General features: G+C 38.7%; 2 protein-coding genes and 1 long non-coding RNA gene across 3 annotated transcripts in view; all 3 read right to left on the minus strand.

The window, feature by feature from the left end:
• Positions 1-4,760, minus strand: part of LOC126911894 (uncharacterized) — a 116,340-nt gene extending 111,580 nt beyond the window's left edge. The window contains exon 1 of the mRNA XM_050701060.1: positions 2,388-4,760. Coding sequence (XP_050557017.1) covers positions 2,645-3,421 — 777 coding nt within the window. The 5' untranslated portion in view covers positions 3,422-4,760 and the 3' untranslated portion in view covers positions 2,388-2,644. The remainder of the gene's footprint in view (positions 1-2,387) is intronic.
• The window catches only part of LOC126911899 (uncharacterized), a 31,019-nt gene extending 22,014 nt beyond the window's left edge, over positions 1-9,005 (minus strand). Inside the window, exon 1 of the long non-coding RNA XR_007706407.1 lies at positions 8,887-9,005. This is a non-coding gene — a long non-coding RNA (uncharacterized LOC126911899). The remainder of the gene's footprint in view (positions 1-8,886) is intronic.
• LOC126911895 (uncharacterized) overlaps positions 1-19,969 on the minus strand; it is a 131,483-nt gene extending 111,514 nt beyond the window's left edge. The window contains exon 1 of the mRNA XM_050701061.1: positions 18,925-19,969. Coding sequence (XP_050557018.1) covers positions 18,925-19,098 — 174 coding nt within the window. The 5' untranslated portion in view covers positions 19,099-19,969. The remainder of the gene's footprint in view (positions 1-18,924) is intronic.
• Positions 19,970-23,680: the final 3,711 nt, after the last annotated feature.

A 23,680-nucleotide genomic window follows, 5' to 3' on the forward strand; every position in this document is an offset into this window, starting at 1 on the left:
TGTCGGAACTACAATGTTCCACTTTACTTGTGAGCATACATTATTGCTTACTTCGTTCGTTATTGAATTAAAATATTTCGAGAGACATTTCACAATTGTCGAAATATTGTTACAGCATTAAGTATTGGTACCTATATCAATTGGTTTATTGCCGGTTGTCCTCGATACAAGTATGACAAATGTTTCATACAATAGAGCTAATATGTTCGCAGGAAACATTCAGTACAATTTAATATGTACCATTAACAGAGAATTGTAGCTGAATGAGCTTTGGGACACGAAGTTAATAACAACAACTACAATCCTTTAACGCCAGTTTCTGATACGGCGACCGTTTCTTGACTACTGGCGTCTATCATGGACTCTCATGTGGCGGCAAATCCACATTTGTTTAATATTTTTCCACCTCCGTGGCAGAATACTCATACACATGACATGAATATAGACAGGCTACTATTAATAAGTTGACTAGATTTCTTAAAATAAGTACAGTTCATCACTAGTCGTTTCTTGACGGTTGTCTTTGATACAGTTTTGTAATACTTTTCATACTACGTAAACACGTAGAAAATGATTATATGGAATTCTTTGCTATCAATGACTGCCTTCATCACAACATTAAGGACAATTGTGTTTCTTTATGGTTGTATTCGATACAACTTTAGACAATATTCGTATTATATGAACACGAAAGTAACATATTATTATGTAAGTGGCAGTTACCTACTCGTACTAACTGTTTAGAAATACTGACACATTATGTAATTGTTATAGATTTCATTAATATGTGTAGAAATAGTAGTAAATTCATTTTATATTATTTATTCTTAACTAACACCTATGGTGTTTGAATGGTAGTGCTTTCTTCTGAGACATGAAACATTATTTAGAAAATTCATTGCAATTACAGTTAATACTGCTATTAATTCTGATTATTATTTTAATATTTGTCAGGATAAATCCCGATTATTGCTTTACTAATAAAGAAGTAAACTTGTCTGCTAGCTTCACGAACTAATGAGTTTCTTGACGGTTGTCTTCGATACAAAGTTGATCGAACATAATGGTACTAAGAGATGACAGTTATTTCAAACACCTTCTTAACTTCAGTCTTTTGAGAATTGTGTATACGTACAGTTATGTACCAAAATATATTCCCACACAATATACTGAGTCCTACTTTACTTACATACGTTAGTACTGACGCTGAAGTTCTGATACAGAGTTAGACTGAAGTCACAACATTCACGTAACAAATATCGACGCACACAATCAGAACAAACACAAAGCCCTGTAAGTAGCTGTTTATGAGATTACAAGCTACTTGGACATACTGATTTATAAACACCACATTTTGTGTGAGACTTTGTTGACGGCAGTTCTTCAATAGAAACATCATATTTTGACATATAGTATGGACATTTATTCCCGTACATTTTGTAGCATGCCATACAAAACCAATCACCAAATTCCAATATTTCAACAAAAATAAAACAAATGACATGTCAGTGACGTCATGCACAAAATGACAAGGACAGAAACATGTATGTTATTGTTATCTCCTTTTAATGGAGATATAGAATTACCTTTAGTCTCTAGCGATGATTTACATAACAATACAATGAAGTTTCTTGACAGTTGTCTTCGATACAATTATTTTACAATATGTATTTCAATCATGAAATGAGGGAAAATACAAGTAACCCTACAATGTAGATTATTTAAAGAGTTTCTTAATGCTAGTCTTCGACACAATTCTTATGTTTGAAACATAAGTGGGAAATATTAAAGAGTAGTTGTTTGTGAGACTACAAACAACTTGGAAATACTGAGTTATATAATATGGAATACTTTAATATTGTGCGACAAATTACAGTCACCTGAACAAATAATTGTCTCTTGTTCTAGGATAACGAGTTTCTTGACGGTTGTCTTTGATGTAACTCTTACAAGAGTGTGAGGACTTCATTATGGGAACTGCAATGTTCCACTTTACTTGTGAACAAATATTTGGCATGAAACAGTTGATTATAGGAATACAAAGATTAATGAGCTGTCGGACACAAGACATGGACATGAGTGAGACGACATAGATAAAGACAGTAATTCGTGCTGCAAATATCGACGACTTTAATATTTAGGAAATAGTTTTAACTCTCATCGCACACTACAACAGGCGCGGCCTGGTGGCACATGGAATATTCAACATTCCGTCTCGTATTGTTATATACAACATTATACTTCTATTAGTTTTACACTTTTATATTTTTGTCTGAGAAAATGGGAAGTTATTTTTTTGTAATTCATAGACTATGCAACGAGTTTCTTGACGGTTTTTTTTTTTTTTTTTTTTTCAGGGGGGAAAATCATCCAATGACTTCTCCCACCTTGGGCGAGGCGAGAGGGAGTGTCAGACTCTTACTGACTAAAAACCACCCCGTTCCTTCTCCTGCTTTTCGAGCCGGAGCCCCGGTAAACCCGCTAGGTAGTCCGCAGCTCCGGATCAGGCATCAGCCCTACTGGGCCCCATCTGTGGTGGTCTGATGGCTCTTTGAGGCGCGCGCGGAACGCTACGCGCCGTACGCACGGGTCTGGTTCTGTTCGGGCGGTGAGCTACCCTTACTCGCCGCCCGCAGGCCCGCACTTACGGTGGCCGGAGATCGTCCCGCGATCCCCGACGCCCGGAGTGTCTCTCGCGACGGCTGGGGCGTGAGGAGGTTTGTTCTCTCACGCGCCCCGCCTCCTCCTTAGCTAGCATGACTGCTTCGCAGAAAGAGGAGACGGCATCCCAGTCCCTCTCGCTCCGCACCATGGCCTGAACCAGTGCCGGGCGCGAGAGGTCGCCGTCGCCGACCACATCCCTGAGGACTTGGCGGTACTCAGCCCACGCAGGGCACACCGCCACCGTATGTTCTACCGTGTCCTCCGGGCGGTCCTCGCAGTGATGACACCCGGGCGTTTCCTCCCGCCCAATAAGGAACAGGAACCTACCGAAACTCCCATGTCCGGTAAGCACCTGCGTCAGGCGGTAGGTGAGGACGCCGTGGCGCCTCTCTAGCCACTCCTCAAAGAGGGGACTTACCGCTGCGATGACAGCGAGCCCAGCCCTCGGTTGCGACAGTCGTTGCTGCCATTCCGCCATGAGATCGCGCCGGAGCTCGTCCCGCCACGCACTGATCTGGCGCGACAGTGGAGTTTCGCCCCGGCGGCACGCGTCGGCGCGCAAACTGAACACGTGCGCGAGCACCTTCGCCTCCAAATCCCACGGCGGTAATCCGGCAAGGAGGTTCGCCGCCTCCCCGGAGATCGTGCGATATCCACGGATCACCCGGATGGCCATGACCCTCTGAGATGTGAGCAGCGCCCGAGCTGGCCGCCGCATCAGGTTCGGCGCCCACACAGGGGCGCCGTAGAGGGCCATGGATCGCACGATCCCCGCGTACAACCTCCGGCAGGAGGCATTTGGCCCCCGAGGTTTGGCAGGAGCCGCTTAAGCGCAGCCCCCGTCCGTTCCAACTTAGGAGCCAAACGTCGAAAGTGTTCCACGAAGTTCCATCGACTGTCGAGGACGAGTCCTAGGTACTTCATCGTCGTCTCGACGCCGATGGAAACTCCTCCCGCCGTTATTTGGGACCCACCCGGAGGTGGCGCGTTCCCGCGGCCATGAAAGCACATGGCCTCGGACTTGTGGAGCGCCACCTCGAGTCAAGCTACATAGTCACAAACACTGATTGAGTAAACCTCATCGGACACCTTACGTGACGTAATGGAAACAATCTATGCAATGTTCAATATTTAATACATATTGATATATCACATTGAGTATTTAACAAACGTGAGGCCTTTGGATTCAAGACATGAATATGGAAACATTAAATACAATATAATTCACGCGACATATATCGACGCACACAGTTAGAACAAGCGCGGTTGACGGCACATCGTCACCAGCCTCTTGACAGTTGTCTTGTGTTTGACACAACTATGAAGATATTCGTATTGTGCGAATGCGAATGAATCCTTACATCTCATCAAGTAGCGACTGGAAGCAGACTCTGTCTGTCTCCGCGTGGAACAATTACATCACAATATTATTCATAGCACAATACAGTTTGTTGACAGTTGTCCTTCTATGGAACTCTATATGTTCGATTGTGTGCTTGCAAGCAACAAATATATTTAACAGTTACACTTATAGTTGTTATAAAACATACAACTTTGATTTCTTGTAATAATATATAACGTCAACGTGTAATGACATTTAAAGACATTCTGTAACCAACATACTGAAAAAATACAAAAAAAACAATTGAAGTTGATACATTATTGAATGAGTTTCTTGACGGTTGTTCTTCGATGTAACATATATCTTATCTTAATACATATTTCATATCACATGAAATACTGAAAAGGATATCTTGTGTAGAACGACCGTAGAGCAGCATCCTCCTCCTCAGTCGTACATTCTTGACAGAATGCTCGTGGTTGACAATGATGCATTTTCCCTGGGTATCGTAGCTCTCGCGATGTGCCTCCACTTGTTGAAGTCTTCACCCGTAACCCTGGGCACGGGTTCCGCGTTATACCCCGCAGGACTGGGTCCCTGCTGAACTTCGCCATCTACACACTCCGGCCTACTGAAGTGTAAGATGCCCACCCCCGCGACATGGACGCGCCAGACAGGAATTGCCCAAGTGAAGAGTAGAGAAGGTGACTCTACTCCCCCCAGGGCCGAGTTAATGGGCGTGTATGATCCACACCCAAAGGCTTAACACTATTACTACTACTATATAATACATTCATATAATTACATTTTTGATATTACTTTATGCACCCGCCATCACAGGGCATTGTCTTGTTGAGTTACATTTTATTTATAAGTTGTGTTAATATTACACAGTTCTCTCCTCACTCGGATATATTCTACTTAACTTACAAAGTAAGTGCGTCTTAAACCTTCGTGAGTACAATTGTATTTTAATATTCCAAATGTTGATAAAGTATACATTGAACGTACAACATTTTGATACACAATTCAATACAAACGATACAAAACTTTTATAAAAAACCAACATAAATATTATTGTGATGAAGAAAATGCAGTTTCCCGTACATTTTGTAGCATGCCATACAAAACCAATCACCGAATTCCAATATTTAAAAATAAAACAAATGACATGTCAGTGACGTCATGCACAAAATGACAAGGACAGAAACATCGTATTCTCTTTCTAAATTCATTTACTACACTTTCTTCATTCCGATACAAAGAGAAAACAATTAATATGTCAATGACGTCAGACCCGAAAATGACAAGGGTAGAAATATTCATATTATTGTTGTCTCTTTCTTAATTGGTGTTATCTTCTTCGATGCAATTCTTTTACAATGTAGATTGTTTAAAGAGTTTCTTAATGGTTGTCTTCGACACAATTCTTATGTTTTAAACATAAGTAGAGTAGGTAGTTGTGTTTGAAACTACAAACTACTTGAAAATAACTATATGAAATACTTTAATATTGCGGAGCCAAGACCTCAACAAAAACGAATAACTCGATCAAACATTACTCTTGTTCTAGAACAACGGGTTTCTTGACGGTTGTCTTCGATGCCATCCTCACGCTATAATTATACGTAGGAAGTATCGGTAAGTTGTCTCTCAATGACATTAAGTATGAAGAAGTTAAATCATGTACATTCCGCAGTACACACGGAGCGACCACTTCAATATAAGTGGGGAAATATTTCCAAACACAATAAGAACAAAAATAAGATTGCCGAGTTCTAGAACAACGAGTTTCTTGACGGTTGTTTTTGATGTAACTCTTACAAGAGTGTGAGGACTTCATTGTGGGAACTGCAATGTTCCGCTTTACTTGTGAACAAATATTTCGCATGAAACAGTTGATTATAGGAATACAAAGATTAATGAGCTGTCGGACACAAGACATGGACATGAGTGAGACGACATAGATAAAGACAATAATTCGTGCTGCAAAGATCGACGACTTTAATATTTAGGAAATAGTTTTAACTCTCATCGCACACTACAACAGGCGCGGCCTGGTGGCACATGGAATATTCAACATTCCGTCTCGATAACAAGGAGGGAGTTCCTGAGATGTACGCATCCAGGCGTATTGTTATATACAACATTATACTTCTATTCGTTTTATATCGATATCTTTTTTGTGTTTTGCGGACAAAATTTGCGTCTGAGAAGAAAAAGAAACAAGATTTTTAAAATTCATAGACTGCTCAACAAGTTTCTTGACGGTTGTCTTCTACACAACATTATAAAATATTCACATTATGTAAATACGAAGGAAACATTTGTTAGTAGTCCTTTATTAGACTACCAACTATTTGGATATAGGAACATAATTATCAACATGCCACATTAAGGGTCTCAGCACACATATGGGATCGGAAAGGGATCGTCACCGTATCGCCTCGAGCCGTTCAGAATGGTTTGTATTAAACTCCCTACTGCAACGCACACTAATCGGAATAATAACGTAATCGCCTCGCCTCGGAACAGGCTCCGAACTTGAATTCCCGCGCTTACGGCTCATCGTCCCCACGCTTACGTTTCTCCGTCCCCGCGCTTACGTCTCTCCGTACCGACCAACTATCGTGTTAGTCTAGTCGGTGTCGCCTAGCCGTAGCCGAGTTGACGTACAGGCGCTGCTGATACGCTTTCGTTACGTGCATACGGTAGGTTAACGCCTGGTTGACAGCGAGGCAAAAGGCGTTACGGTTACGATCCCTTTCCGATCCCATATGTGTGCTGAGACCTTAAACCTGTTAATACAACACATGGGATACAATTTCCCAAATCTGTAGAATTATGATATCGTGGACTGTCCACTCCACAAGTGACATTAGCTGACTTATAGAGAATTACAAGAAGGCCCGAAAAATACCATTATATTTGAGACCGTACATTTAATATGCTGGTTACATTATAAACATCGACACACACAGCTAGAACAAGCACACACCCCGTGCACTGAACTTGCAGGTAGAACATTGTACTAGACGTTGTACTAACGTTAGCACTTGTCGTAGTAAACAGAGCACACGAGTGACTCCACTCGTACAATAAGTCTCATCACACCTGCATGTGGCATTGGAAGTGAGACGTGGAACGTTTAATGACGTCATAACCAGGGAAACTGGTGTTTATTTCCACATTGACATGTTCCTTGTCTTAGAAGAAATATATAAAGACAATATAATTCACGCGACATATATCGACGCACACATTAGAACAAGCGCGGTTGTCACTAGCACATTGCTTGACTGTCTTCGACACAACTTTGTATATTTACGTAACCACTTGCACATACTGACTAGGTAAGTCTCAATGCGCCCGAATGCGGGCACGACTTCTGAGACAAGAAACATTTCACACATCCATACATTGTGTTTGTATTTATACTCCTTTATTGAGAAATACTACCGACTGCAGTATTTTGGAACTTTAGCTGCTAAAAGCTGATCATGCGAAAGCACGCGCAAAATATTTTTCTAGATATAGACACATACAGCAATAGAAAACATTTTTGGAAATGACTGTAATATCGATATAGACTATATTTGTTACATGGACATACGCAGATACATAAGTTTCTTGACGGTTGTGTTCAATACGATACAACTCTCTTACAATATTTCAAATGAGAGGAAAACACACTTGGAAGTAGGTACTGATTGAGTACCTTATCGGGAAAATTCATTGACTTTCCAAAAAATACTGTCCAGTTACAACACAGACAAAGACAATGCGGGGAATGCTTCATAACTATAATCCTATTTGGAATAATGTTGCTGTACGTATATAATGGCAATACAAAACGTTTCTTGACGGTTGTCTTTGACAGAGACATTTTTCATATTAATTTATTAATTGCAATATAATTCAATACACATGAAATATAGAGAGTCCAACTCTCACATAGATTATGTCTTCGATACAACGTTGAAAAAACATATATTATATGAATGCTGTGCGTTTGATTCCATTGCGTATTGCCATAAAGTGGTCAAGTAGTAATCTTGAATTAACATAGAAACATCAACATTGTGTGTATGTGTGTGTACACAATGTATGCAAGGAGTTATGTAGTATTGTATAGTATATTCGGATTCTATACATCAAAGCAATGTTATGTATTGTTCTAAATCATTGCACTAAACATCGACACACACAGCTAGAACAAGCACACACCCCGTGCACTGAACTTGCTGGTAGAACATTGGTATATTGTATTGGTAAGTTATTTACATTACCTATATTGGAAATTATGTTAAATTCGTGAGAAATATAAAATGGCCACGTAGAACGAGAAACAGTTGTAAGTGGAGAAATTATTGTTTTACATCTCCTCTTGAGGTCCCAGAATAAGACGATACCAGTATTCTTATGTAACATGTTTGTATCACATTCATGAACACAATATTGTCACGTTTGACTGATGTATAAAGTTACAAATGCGCTTGATGCAAATATCTTAGCAAGACGATGTATTGAAACTGATTTAACTGTTAGACTGCACAACGAGTTTCTTGTCGGTTGTCTTCGATACAAATATATGCTTGAATGTCTTTACGACATGGAATATATATAACACATGATTATTAATTATTTAAATTTCAATGTGAAATATTCCTGAGAAACTTATTATTTGCGCACACAACGAGACAATGGCGAGTCTTTGTGTCGCGAAGTTTAATTTCCAAACAGTTTCTTGACGGTTGTCTTTTATACAACTTTAGAAAATATCCACATTATGTAAATACGAAGGAAACATGTAAGTAGCTGTCTATAGCAATACGAGCTCTATACATGGAAATACTGATTACGTACATCTCATCTGACACCTTTAAGGTAACGTTTAATAAACCATTACATTTGATAACTTTTGATAACTTCAGTAACAGGACATATCTCTCATCTATTCCTATTCTTACATCACATAGTTTCTTGCTGGTTGTCTTCGACAACTTCCATAATATAATTATTTGTATATTCCACGTAGAATTATCACTTTAATGCCTTTCAGTTTAATTTGACTGCACGGTTGGCGCGGTGGGCAACTGGCTGCCGCGCAACGTGTAGCGGATTCGATTCCCGCACAGAGCAACATAAAGCAACTTTGTGTGATCCACAAGTTGTTGTTTTGGATCTGGGTGTCATGTGCATGTGAAATTGTATGTTTGTAAACGCACCCACGAGACTTATGAAAGTCCAAGTCTGAGGTAATGTCTTTTTGTAAGTAAAGTTCTAAATATCGACGCACACAGTTAGAACAAGCACTGATGTCACGTTACTTGACGGTTGTCTTTAACACAACTTGGAACAATTACGTATTATGTAAATACGTAGGAAACATTAGTTAGACTACAACCCACGCAGATATACTGACTAGGTGTCACCAGGTACAGTCCAACGCGAGACGGAGCACCCTCGGTGGGACTTTGATACAATGGAACAACTCCAGGAAGCATGAACAACCTAAGTTTGATGAAATGTGTATTACGCATGTTCACAATTCTATATGACATAAGTATTGAGAGATTAATTGATTCTAGAGAGACATATTATGTGCGCACACAACGCAACAATACTGACGTCGGTGTCATTTTATGAAAAATAAAATTGCGTGTCTTCGTGTCGCGAAGTTTAATTTCCAAACAGTTTCTTGACGGTTGTCTTCGATACAACTTTAAATCACGCATTAGTTGCATGTTTGTTAGGAATAATCTGATATAAATATATCACATAGAAATACAAATACATAATTCTGAAATGGGAAAAATGTTCTTCCACAAAATGACCAGTTGATAGTAATATTTGACTCGGTTGCTATGGTAACGAGTTTCTTGACGGTTGTCTTCGACACAAGTTTAGTTCTGAATAATAAATTAATGTTATACGATCACGATCTCTTTAATGGCGTTCCAAGTAGGGAAACGCTTGTTTATGAACACACTGATCCATAATATATGACCATGCCACCGTTTTACTTGAACAGGTATAAAACCTAAAACGTAGTCGCCTTTATTTTACTTATATCTTTTTCATTTCATAGTTTATCCAATAAGTTTCTTGACGGTTGTCTTCGATACAACGTTGACAGAACATATAGTACCTAGCTGTGTATGTGGCTACACACCACTGTGGAATACTGACTAGGTAAGTCTCATGTCTACACAAATGTAGGCAACATCTTTTGAAACATTATTGTTTAACTTTAAGAATATCAAATGTAGAAAAAGTTAATATTATTATGTTCCATAAAGGACGACCACGTACAAAATACTCCATATTTATCTTATATATGTATAACATTACATGATTAATGCAATTGTGTAAGGTTCGGTACTAACAATCAGTTGTACAGAGGTGACGTCATGTCACGTATGTGCGCGAAAACAAAGTAGACACACACAGCTAGAACAAGCACACACCCCGTGCACTGAACTTGCTGGTAGAACATTGTACTAGACGTTGTACTAACGTTAGCACTTGTCGTAGTAAACAGAGCACACGAGTGACTCCACTCGTACAATAAGTCTCATCACACCTGCATGTGGCATTGGAAGTGAGACGTGGGACGTTTAATGACTGCACGGTTGGTGCGGTGGCTGGGCAACTGGCTGCCGCGCAATGGGTAACGGGTTCGATTCCCGCACGGAGCAATTCTTTGTGTGATCCACAAATTGTTGTTACGGGTCTGGGTGTCATGTGCATGTGAACTTGTATGTTTGTAAACGCACCCACGACACAGGAGAAAATCCTAGTGTGGGGCAACGTTTTTTAAAAAAAAAAAAAATAAAAATAAAAAAAAAAAAAATGACGTCATAACCAGAGACACTTATGTTTATTTCCGCACCGATTTTTAGAAATACTGACACATTATGTAATTGTTATAGATTTCATTTCATTTTATATCATTTATTCTTAACTAACACCTCTGGTGTCTGAATGTAGTGCTACCTTCTAAGACATGAAACATTATTTAGAAAATTCATTGGTTTATAATATATACTAATAATGTATTAATTCACTCATTGCAACAAAAGATCAAACAACCAATATTACCTAACTTTCTATGCATATTGGAGTTTCTTGATGGTTGTATTCGATAGTCGGTAAACATTTGGAAAATGTTGATATTGTATAAATACGAAGGAAATATTTATTTTGCTAGCAGCCGTTTATTGGACTTCCAACTATTTGGAACTATAAATATCGATACGTCACATTAACGTGAGAGGATCAGAATCAAGCAGAAAAAACGCTTAACTTCATAAATAATTAAATAAGTTTCTTGACGGTGTTCTTCGATACAACGCTTGTATAATATACCAATTACGAAACAAGGGGAGAATATTACTTGGAAATACTGATTGAGTCAACCTCATCGGGCACCATATGTGATATGGGCCTCGTTGAACAAATTCATTGAAGTTCCAACGTTTGGGGAAAAGTTGATTGTTCACAATATATTAATATTCTCATTTATTAATTGAATATAAATAAATATCAATATGACGAACTGGATGTGAAATGTAAGCTATTACATAGATAAGACAATCTAGACACACGGCAGTGTGTCCGCCAAGTTCGAGCAAAAAAATCGACACACCGGCCGTGGGTTATATTACACGAACCATTTCGGGCCAAGTTCGACCCACCTATAACTCAAAATCTATTTTATCTACGCATATGAAATTTCTAGTATCTATCGAGATCTACTTACTTATCTAAAATACAAAATTTCATTAATGTACCTATTGTAGATCTTGAGATATTGACGTCAGAAAATCGCTATTTTTACTATACACTCACTGACTGACTCACTCACTCATCAAAAACCTAGACCACTTCCAATAGTCGTATTGACTTGAAATTTGGCATGGAGGTAGGTCTTTAGGTCAAGGTAAAGGAAAAAATCTGAAAATGGCCAAGTGTGAGTCGGTTTTAAAAATAATGAAGGTGTAAATTCATACCCCTAAGGAACTAAAACAAAAAAATTATCTATATCTTCCAATGGTCGTACTGACCTAAAATTCGTTACGAAGGTTTGTATTTAGTCAAAGTAAAGTAAAATAAGAAAAAAAGAAAATAAACCTTACAAAAATAAATGAAATCCCACCCAAAACATAAATGTGAAAGGATGCCAAGTTCGATAATATTGGAATGCTTCGCCTATAAAAGAAGTGAGATCTAAATAAGTACCAAGTTCCATACACAGACCTCAGTTAAAAATGATATAACTTGGCAAGTTTTAATAGAAAATTATATACTTGACTCATTGCGTTTAGTAGGTTTATAACAAAGTGTGTGAAAACTTGCCAACTTGTTATATCATTTTTAACTGAGGTCTGTGTATGGAACTTGGTACTTATTTAGATCTCACTTCTTTTATAGGCGAAGCATTCCAATATTATCGAACTTGGCATCCTTTCACATTTATGTTTTGGGTGGGATATAATTCACGCGACAAACATCGACGCACAGAACTAGAACAAACTAGTCTGTCGCTACACTACTCAACGTTTCTTACTGGTTGTCTTCGCTACAACTTTAATAAATACAATATATTTATGTCGCACGTAATAACGACAAAGACAAAGCGGGGAATGCTTCGTAACTATAATCCTGTTTGGGATAATGTTACTGTACGTATATAATGGCAATACAAAACGTTTCTTGACGGTTGTCTTTGACAGAGACCTTTTTCATATTACACACATGAAATATTGAGAGTTGGAACATAGATATTCTGTGTATAACGACCACTTTAGTATCGTTCTAAGTGGGGAAATTGTCGTTGTACCTATATCGCATCAAGACGTTCCTAGAAATGATGACCGATGTATCTCGTATGTCAAACGTTTTATCAGGACGGGCTTTGGAACCCAAGATATGAACATGGACGAAACAATACAGACAATATAATTCATACGACATATATCGACGCACACACAAGTCCGTATATAGTGAACATTTGCCACAGTAGCAGTCAGTAATATTGTCTCTGAGACATGGAACAATGCACAGGTTCTAATGGAAAGGAACCACGGAGTAATCCATTTTGTACATTTCAAAGATTATATTAAGTTTCTTGACGGTTGTCTTCGATACAACTTGTAAAGTTTCGTATTATTTCTTAACATCCAATTATAATAAATATACACTTGAAATATTGAAATACCACTTAGAACGATAACTGTCGCCTTAAGTGAGGAAATCGTAGTTTAAATAATTTTAAATGTTGACAATTGAAACATGGATTGTCCACGAAGAATACGAGAAACTGAATGTTTAACTGTTTTACTTTAGTACTACCCGGAAGAAATAAGTGACGATAGATGAAGACAATATAATTCACGCGACAAATATCGACGCACACAATTAGAACAAGTACGGTTGATGGTTTATCTATATTTAGCACTTTAACTTTCGCCACTGGCGTCCTAAGTGGGGAACGTTTGTTTGTCTATAGCCCCAGAGAGAGACGTCCAGACAAAACCATAACTTCGAAGAAGAACTATGCTCCACAGTCTATACAAAGAGTTTCTTGACGGTTGTCTTCGATACAACACTCATGTTGTAATCATGCAACATGTAGGAAAGAGTAGTAAGTAGCTGGAGCCACCGACTACTTGGAAATACTGACTAGGAAACACTACAACATGTAGGTATTTGAAGTCTGGATGACACGAACTGTTCATTTCTTGGCCAGTCTGTTGTATAGACTATACAAAGAGTTTTTGACGGTTGTCTTCAAAACAACTCTGATATACTTCCGTGTTAATACGAATGAAGACATTTTTGAAAGTAGCAGTTTATGAAACTGCTTTGGAAATAGATGCACATATTGTTTCGAGAAATTTATTCGATTGTCCAATACTGTATACGTATAATATTAAATATTAAACATTTCAATATGAAAGCTCCACGTAGAGCAGCCACTAACGTACTCAGTGGGAAATGAATGATAACTTCTATTATATTGATTTCTTAATAATTTGATTCCATTATGTGTGACTCACAACTACATTTACGCACTCAGTGTAATGTATAAAACAAAAAAAACATACCTACTACGGGATATAATCACAAGGGAGTTTCTTGATGTTTGTTCTTCGATAGAATCTACAAGTAGCTAGACATGACTCCACAAACTACTTGGGAATACTAAGACACATCGGGCCATTAAGTAAATAGCGAAGAGTCAATAATTACAGCCATAATAAATATACAAGTGTAATTTTATTGAAGCACTTTTGACCAGCGGAAATTGGAGACAATTTAGGTACTTCAGTTGACGAGAACAAGTTTCTTGACGGTTGTCTTCGATACAAGGTTGTAAAGTTTCGTTTTATTTAAATACTTTAAACCACTCAATTAGTTTGATCATTATGTCGCAGGTATTTAAGAAAACCTGTAAAACAATTGAACCACGACGAAATGTCTGTTACAACAGAACCAAAACTTTCTACATGTATAGAACATGGAACAAAACAATATCCACAACACAAATATCGACGCACACAATTAGAACAAGCGATGACCTCGTCATCGTGGCTGAGACCGTGCAACACCTACAATATATACTGGACAGCCTGACTGCCTGTACTGCTCGCATTGGACTCCAGATGGACCTGGACAAACCGAACGTTATGTTCAATGAACATGTTCTTCCGGAGCTGATCACACTCAATGGGTCTCCTCTCAAGGTTGTTCAGGAGTATGTAAGGTCTAAGACTGGTAATGATTGGATGCGTAGAGCTAAAGATCGAGCTCAGTGGCGTACCATTGGAGAGGCCCACGTCCAGCAGTGGACGAGAACAGGCTGAAGAGGAGGATGCACCTGTGACTCCTCTGGTGTTGCGGGTGTCCATGGGCGGCGCTGATCGCTTACCATCAGGTGACTCGTTTGCTCGTTTGCCTCCTATTCCATAAAAAAAAAAAAAAAAAAATGAAATATTTTCAACCACCTTCATCAAAACATTAAGGACAATAGAGTTTCTTGATGGTTGTATTCGATACAACTTTAGACAATATTCGTATTATATGAACACGAAAGTAACATATTATTTTGTAAGTGGCAGTTAACTACCAACTGTTTAGAAATACTGACACATTATGTAATTGTTATAGATTTCATTTCATTTTTTATCATTTATTCTTAACTAACACCTCTGGTGCTTGAATGTAGTGCTTCCTTCTAAGACATGAAACATTATTTAATCTTAGAAAATACTCAAAGCGCACACAATACTCATTGTACGAGTAATTGTTAAACAACTCTGAGCAATGATACTGAGAGGGAAATACAAATATCTTGAAGCCTCTGAGGCAAAGTACTTATTTATATCTCGATATGTGCCTAACCTCTTCTTATACTGAGACGACCCGCTAAAAGGAATAGAAATGAAAATTACACCCAGTCAATACTTTCAAACATCGACACACACAGCTAGAACTAGCAGACTCCCCGTGTACTAAACTGACTTGTTGCACAGTGGTACAACAGCAACAAGTAATGAAACTGTACTCTATACACTCGAGGCAGAAGCAATCGCCATCAGCTATATCGGAGCTGTCAGTAAACGGGAACACTACATTGTAAGAACTGCTGAACATTAAGTAAATACCGACGAGTCAGTAATTACAGCCATAATAAATAGACAAGTATCATTGAAACTGTTGAAGAAAATGGAAATATTGGGAGACAATATAGGTACTCCAGTTGACGAGAACTAGTTTCTTGACGGTTGTCTTCGATACAACTTGTAAAGTTTCGTATTATTTAAATACGTAGGAAACATTTGAGACTGCAAACTAATCGCAGGTACTGACTAGGTCATGTCAGTCTGAAACATCCGTGGAACTTGTATATTTCATTATCAGTTTAAATATTGATAGGAATGACCACGTGAAACGACATATTGTTATTATATACAAATAAATGATCTGTGTGAGTTGGATGGTAACAAAACAAGAGGGGAAACTTAAGTACACTCATAATCACTCAATAAGTTTCTTGATAGTTGACTTTCGATACATATTACTGTATTACATGAAATGTTGACATATTACACATGGATATTCCGGAATGAGGACTTTAATGGCGTAGCTTACACCATCCGTCACAAGACATTGAAAACTGTTGTCTTCAATACAACGCTATTACAATATTTCAATTATGAAATGAAGGAAACATTGTAAGTAACAGTTTATGCCACTATGGAGTATTTGAAGAACCTGCAATACTTCATTCCAACATTAAGGACAATTGTGTTTCTTGATGGTTGTCTTCGATACAACTTTAGACAATATTCGTATTATATGAACACGAAAGTAACATATTATTTTGTAAGTGGCAGTTAACTACCAACTGTTTAGAAATACTGACACATTATGTAATTGTTATAGATTTCATTTCATTTTACATCATTTATTCTTAACTAACACCTCTGGTGCCTGAATGTAGTGCTTCCTTCTAAGACACGGTGCATTATTTAGAAAATTCATTGGTTGTACAGTTATGATTAATCCAACAATAAACAACAAAGAGTATATTTGTCAGGAATAATCCCGATCCGATTAAACAAATATTGTTTTACTAATGAAGAAGTAAACTTGTCTGCTAGCTTCACGAACTAATGAGTTTCTTGACGGTTGTCTTCGATACAAGGTTGATCGAACATAATTATTTGATGGTCTACCTATATCTTCGAAACGTATTAAATTTACGACTAGATACGAGTTTCTTACCTTCTTTTGAAGGAATTCTTATAAAAAAAGTTATTGTATAGGAAACATTTTATAAGTAGCCATTTATGAGATTACAAGCTACTTGGAAATACTCATTCTGCAAAACAGGAGAGGGGCAAACCCTTAAGACATGACATAGACACACGACAAATATCGACAATAAGTTTCAGTTTTTTAATATTGACTAAGGTTGTTTCCGCAGTCAACGAATAACAAGTAATCATTTGAGAAGTCTATATTACCATTGTAAGGATGAATAACGAAATCATTTGATTCCAAGACAAGATAGTTTCTTGATGTTTGTCCTTCAATACAACACTTACAATATTAAAAACTTGTAATAAGTAGAAAGTATTAGTAAGTAGCAGTCAATGAGGTGACAAACTACATACTTGGAAATACTGATTGACCTCATCGGGCACCATATGTGATATGGGCCTCGTCGAACAAATTCATTGGAGTTCCAACGTTTAGGGAAACAGTTGATTCTTCACAATATATGAATCTCATCTGATTCTCTCTGATGAGTCTCATCCAAACTCCTTTATTATTACATCGTTACGAGTAGATGACATTGTTTGAACACGCCTCCTGTGTCCATAACTTCGTACTCATGCACCAAGTACCGACACGTACTGCTAGTAGACACATTGAACACCACGGCCAATCAAAGAAAATGATTATTTAACATCCATACACTATCCGACGAGTTTCTTGACGGTTGTCTTCGATATAAGTTTGACAGATATTTTGTAGAATAAGTCTCATTGCGCCTGAATGTGGCATTGAAAGTGAGACGTGGGACATTTAATGATTACATGGAACTCTCAATATCAATATTCTATACGTATTTTGTATATCATGTTAAATATCGACTCTCTTATAATATTTCAAATGAGAGGAAAATATTTGTAAGTAGTAGTCTACAAGGTGACAGACTACACACTTGGAAGTAGGTACTGATTGAGTACCTTATCGGGAAAATTCATTGAATTTCCAAAATTTACTGTCCACTTACAAAAATCAGAAAGACAAAGTGAGGTTTGCTTCATAACTCTATTCCTTTTTAGAAATGTTTCTTAAGCGTTGTCTTCAATACAACTAGTTCTTAACATAATTGTATATATGTATATTGTACCAAATACACATAGAACCGACAGCGGCAGTCGATACAAGTAGAGGAATCGCAGTTGAAATATTTAACACGTAATGGTATTTTTTTTTTTTTTTTGAGGGGGAAAATTATCCAATGACTTCTCCCACCTTGGGCGAGGCGAGAGGGAGTGTCAGACTCTTACTGACTAAAAATCACCCCGTTCCTTCTCCTGCTTTTCGAGCCGGAGCCCCGGTAAACCCGCTAGATAGTCCGCAGCTCCGGATCAGGCATCAGCCCTACTGGGCCCCATCTGTGGTGGTCTGATGGCTCTTTGAGGCGCGCGCGGAACGCTACGCGCCGTACGCACGGGTCTGGTTCTGTTCGGGCGGCGAGCTACCCTTGCTCGCCGCCCGCAGGCCCGCACTTACGGTGGCCGGAGATCGTCCCGCGATCCCCGACGCCCGGAGTGTCTCTCGCGACGGCTGGGGCGTGATGAGGTTTGTTCTCTCACGCGCCCCGCCTCCTCTTTAGCTAGCATGACTGCTTCGCAGAAAGAGGAGACGGCATCCCAGTCCCTCTCGCTCTGCACCATGGCCTGAACCAGTGCCGGGCGCGAGAGGTCGCCGTCGCCGACCACATCCCTGAGGACTTGGCGGTGCTCAGCCCACGCAGGGCACACCGCCACCGTATGTTCTACGGTGTCCTCCGGGCGGTCCTCGCAGTGATGACACCCGGGCGTTTCCTCCCGCCCAATAAGGAACAGGAACCTACCGAAACTCCCATGTCCGGTAAGCACCTGCGTCAGGCGGTAGGTGAGGACGCCGTGGCGCCTCTCTAGCCACTCCTCAAAGAGGGGACTTACCGCTGCGATGACAGCGAGCCCAGCCCTCGGTTGCGACAGTCGTCGCTGCCATTCCGCCATGAGATCGCGCCGGAGCTCGTCCCGCCACGCACTGATCTGGCGCGGCAGTGGAGTTTCGCCCCTGCGGCACGCGTCGGCGCGCAAACTGAACACGCGCGCGAGCACCTTCGCCTCCAAATCCCACGGCGGTAATCCGGCAAGGAGGTTCGCCGCCTCCCCGGAGATCGTGCGATATCCACGGATCACCCGGATGGCCATGACCCTCTGAGATGTGAGCAGCGCCCGAGCTGGCCGCCGCATCAGGTTCGGCGCCCACACAGGGGCGCCGTAGAGGGCCATGGATCGCACGATCCCCGCGTACAACCTCCGGCAGGAGGCATTTGGCCCCCCGAGGTTTGGAAGGAGCCGCTTAAGCGCAGCCCCCGTCCGTTCCAACTTAGGAGCCAAACGTCGGAAGTGTAACACGTAATGGTATAAATCTCAATATACGAACACCGCGAGAACAAGCTAGAAGCTTGTTTGATATTTATGTTAAACGAGTTTTACTGGGACTTGTTCTGACTAGGTTTAACATTTGCTAAAAGTACGAAGAAGTTTCTTGACGGCTGTCCTTCACAGAACTCTTTTACGACATTTCAGTCATGAAAGGAAATATTTATTTGTAGCGGACCGTGAGACATGGAATACAAATAGTACAGAAATATGTTCTGTATTACATTAAATGTTTACAAATTACACAATACATGGTAATACTGGACACCTGGAAGTAGTACTTTAATGGCGTGCCAATATGTATCGTGTTCATATATTCACACAAAAATGCATTAAGAACACTTTTAACTGTGTTAAATTGAAACATAGACAACAGCTCTTCGTTGCGGAATCATATAAAAAGACAATATAATTCATACGACATATATCGACGCACACAATTAGAACAAACACAACTGTCACTAGCACATTGCTTGACGGTTGTCTTCGATACAAGTTTGGAAGTATTCGTCCTGCGCAAATATGAAGAAATCATTACATCACATCTAGCGACTGGAAGTGGAGGCTGACTTTAGCGGGACATTACTGTTTTAATCATTTCAGTAACTCGTATTTCATCGAGGAGTTTCTTGACGGTTGTCTTCTATCTAAGTTCTAAGTGTAGAACTTGTTGATTGATATCACGTCCAAGTTGACACAGAAAACCCGAACAATTGTATTTACCACAATACTTTATTAATTTGTATATTCAATATACTTGAAAATACCGACTAGGTCAGTCGTCTTGTGGGACTTACAATATCTCACCTACACGGAACACTATTAACGATTTATACATAGCCTATACATCATTTCTCAGTTCTAAATATCGACGCACACAATTAGAACAAACACTGATGTCACGTTACTTGACGGTTGTCTTTAACACAACTTGGAACAATTACGTATTATGTAAATACGTAGGAAACATTAGTTAGACTACAACCCACGCAGATATACTGACTAGGTGTCACCAGGTACAGTCCAACGCGAGACGGAGCACCCTCGGTGGGACTTTGATACAATGGAACAACTCCAGGAAGCATGAACAACCTAAGTTTGATGAAATGTGTATTACACATGTTCACAATTCTATATGACATTAAGTATTGAGAGATTAATAGATTCTTGAGAGACGTATTATGAGCGCACACAACGCAACGTTTCTTGACGGTTGTCTTCGATACAACTTTAATTCACGCATTAGTTGCATGTTTGTTAGGAATAATCGAATATAAAAATACCACATAGAATTACAAATACATAATTCTGAATGGGAGAAATGGTCTTCCACAAGATAACCAGTTGATAGTAATAATTGAATCGGTTGCTATGGTAACGAGTTTCTTGACGGTTGTCTTCGACACAAGTTTAGTTCTGAATAATAAATTAATGTTATACGATCACGATCTCTTTAATGGCGTTCCAAGTAGGGAAACGCTTGTTTATGAACACACTAATCCATAATATATGACCATGCCACCGTTTTACTTGAACTGCAATCAAATCGTCCACACTACCAAAATCTTTCATCTCATAGACTTTACAATAAGTTTCTTGACGGTTGTCTTCGATACAACGTTGACAGAACATATAGTACCTAGCTGTGTATGTGGCTACACACCACTGTGGAATACTGACTAGGTAAATCTCATGTCTACACAAGTAAGAGTATTATTGCCTTTTGAAAGGCAGATTATAAAACAATTATTGTAATAATTGTAACATGGATACTCCACGTAGAACGACCACTATAATGACGTCATAAGTGGGAAAACAGTTATTTTATAAACTGTGTAGGAGCAATGTCTCATTTTTAACAATTGTAGCTGAATGATTTTGTAACACACGGCATGAACATTGAAATGACGTAGATGTAGTCAGTATCAGTATAGTTCATGCGTCAACGTATAGACAAAGAACACAAAAAAATAAATATTTAGGTACTCCAGTTGACGAGAACTAGTTTCTTGACGGTTGTCTTCGATACAAGGTTGATCGAACATAATGGTACTAAGAGAAGACAGGTATTTCAAATTATTATAATCTCAATATTTTAGAAATTGTAAAAGTATGATCATTGGAACATCAGACCATGACAATACACAAGAAATACATATTCCTGTTGGGATTTCATTCTGAAAAATCCGTATCATTGAATTGTTGAGTCAAATACCAATGCGTATAAAACGGTAGACTTAATTTTACTTCATATTTGATATTTTATGATTTTTTTTGACGGTTGTTCTTCGATGTAACATATATTTTATCTTAATACATATTTCATATCACATGAAATACTGAAAAGGATATCTTGTGTAGAACGACCGTAGAGCAGCATCCTCCTCCTCAGTCGTACATTCTTGACAGAATGCTCGTGGTTGACAATGATGCATTTTCCCTGGATATCGTAGCCATCGCGATGTGCCTCCACTTGTTGCGGTCTTCATCCGTAACCCTGGGCACGGGTTCCGCGTTATACCCCGCAGGACTGGGTCCCTGCTGAACTTCGCCATCTACACACTCCGGCCTACTGAAGTGTAAGATGCCCACCCCCGCGACATGGACGCGCCAGACAGGAATTGCCCAAGTGAAGAGTAGAGAAGGTGACTCTACTCCCCCAGGGCCGAGTTAATGGGCGTGTATGATCCCACACCCAAAGGCTTAACACTACCACTACTACAAATATAAATAAAACAACATTCAGTTGTTGTATCTTGTAAATACTAATTCTAGAATACATTTATGTACTCGCCATTACAGGGTACCATTTTGTCGGTATGAAATATATTTTATTTAAAAGATACATCAACATTACACAGTTCTCTCCTCACTCGGACATATTTTACATAGTACAAAGTAAGTTTGTCTTAAAACTACTAGAGTACATTTGTACTTCACATTTTGCGAAAAGTTCGACACAAACACTTTATTAAAATATCAGGACAAATATTTTTATAAAAAAAAGAAAAACCATTGACATATCAGTGACGTCATGCACAAAATGACAAGGACAGAAAAAAATACCTTATTGTTATCTCTTTTTAATGGAGATATAGAATTACCTTTAGTCTCTAGCGATGATTTACATAACAATACAATGTCTTGACAGTTGTCTTCGATACAACTCTTTCAATCATGAAATGAGGGAAAATACGAGTAACCCTACAATATAGATTATTTAAAGAGTTTCTTAATGGTTGTCTTCGACACAATTCTTATGTTTTAAACGTAAGTGGGAAATATTAAAGAGTAGTTGTTTGTGAGACTACAAACTACTTGGAAATACTGAGTTATATAATGTGGAATTGCCACATAGAACGACAAATTGTTTTTAAATATCACGTCGTTTACAAAGACGAAATATACAGTCAAGTACCTAATAATTTGTCAACACACGACACAGTGGACATCGACTCGGACGCATCCGAAGATTTTGTGTTATTTTAAATATAATTTCAAGCGTCAAATATAACAACTAGAGAACTAGCAATATAATGCAATGAGCGCTACAACGTGGCATCACAATGAAGGCGATTCTAACTTGACGCCCGTCTTTAATACAACTTTATAAATTTACCTTCTACTTCAAACATTATTCAAATTCATTCTACAAAGTGTTTCTTGACGGTTGTCTTCGATACAACTTTAATTCTCGTATTAGTTAAATACGTGAAACATTATATAGCAAATTCATATATTTTAAGTCAATAATGTGAATGTGTTAACACACTCATTAAAACATTGAGCACAGATTAGAAAGACAGTGCAGTGAATGCACCATAATATTCTAAGAGTCATTTTGAGTATATTTTGATTAGTGGAGTTTCTTGCTGGCTGTATTCGATACAACATTAGAAAATGTTCGTATTACATGAATACGAAGGAAACATTTGTTAGTAGTCCTTTATTAGACTACCAACTATTCGGATATAATTATCAACATGCCACATTCCACGAATTCTCAAACTTCAGTGAGAAATTTACAACGTAGATTATTTAAAGAGTTTCTTGATGGTTGTCTTTGACACAATTCTTATGTTTTAAACATAAGTGGGAAATATTGAAGAGTAGTTGTTTGTGAGACTACAAATTATTTGGAAATACTGAGTTATACAATATGGAATTGCCACATAGAACGACTAATAGTTCCGTAGCCCATAAGAATAGGTTAATCATCAGACGATACCCTGAACTGTGTAGACCGTAGATGTTCCTAAGCTGGAGGGAAGACGACTATTGAGACACACTTTAGTAGAATGAACGAGTTTCTTGACGGTTGTCTTCGATACAAACTTACAGACTCACTGAGCGTAACAGTTTCATTACATGAACTGCACAAATTTTGGAATTGATCATAAATATTAGTGTTCTATCTCTTTTGTGTGAA

Source organism: Spodoptera frugiperda, chromosome 19 (genome assembly GCF_023101765.2).
Source record: "Spodoptera frugiperda isolate SF20-4 chromosome 19, AGI-APGP_CSIRO_Sfru_2.0, whole genome shotgun sequence".
NCBI lineage: Eukaryota > Metazoa > Arthropoda > Insecta > Lepidoptera > Noctuidae > Spodoptera > Spodoptera frugiperda.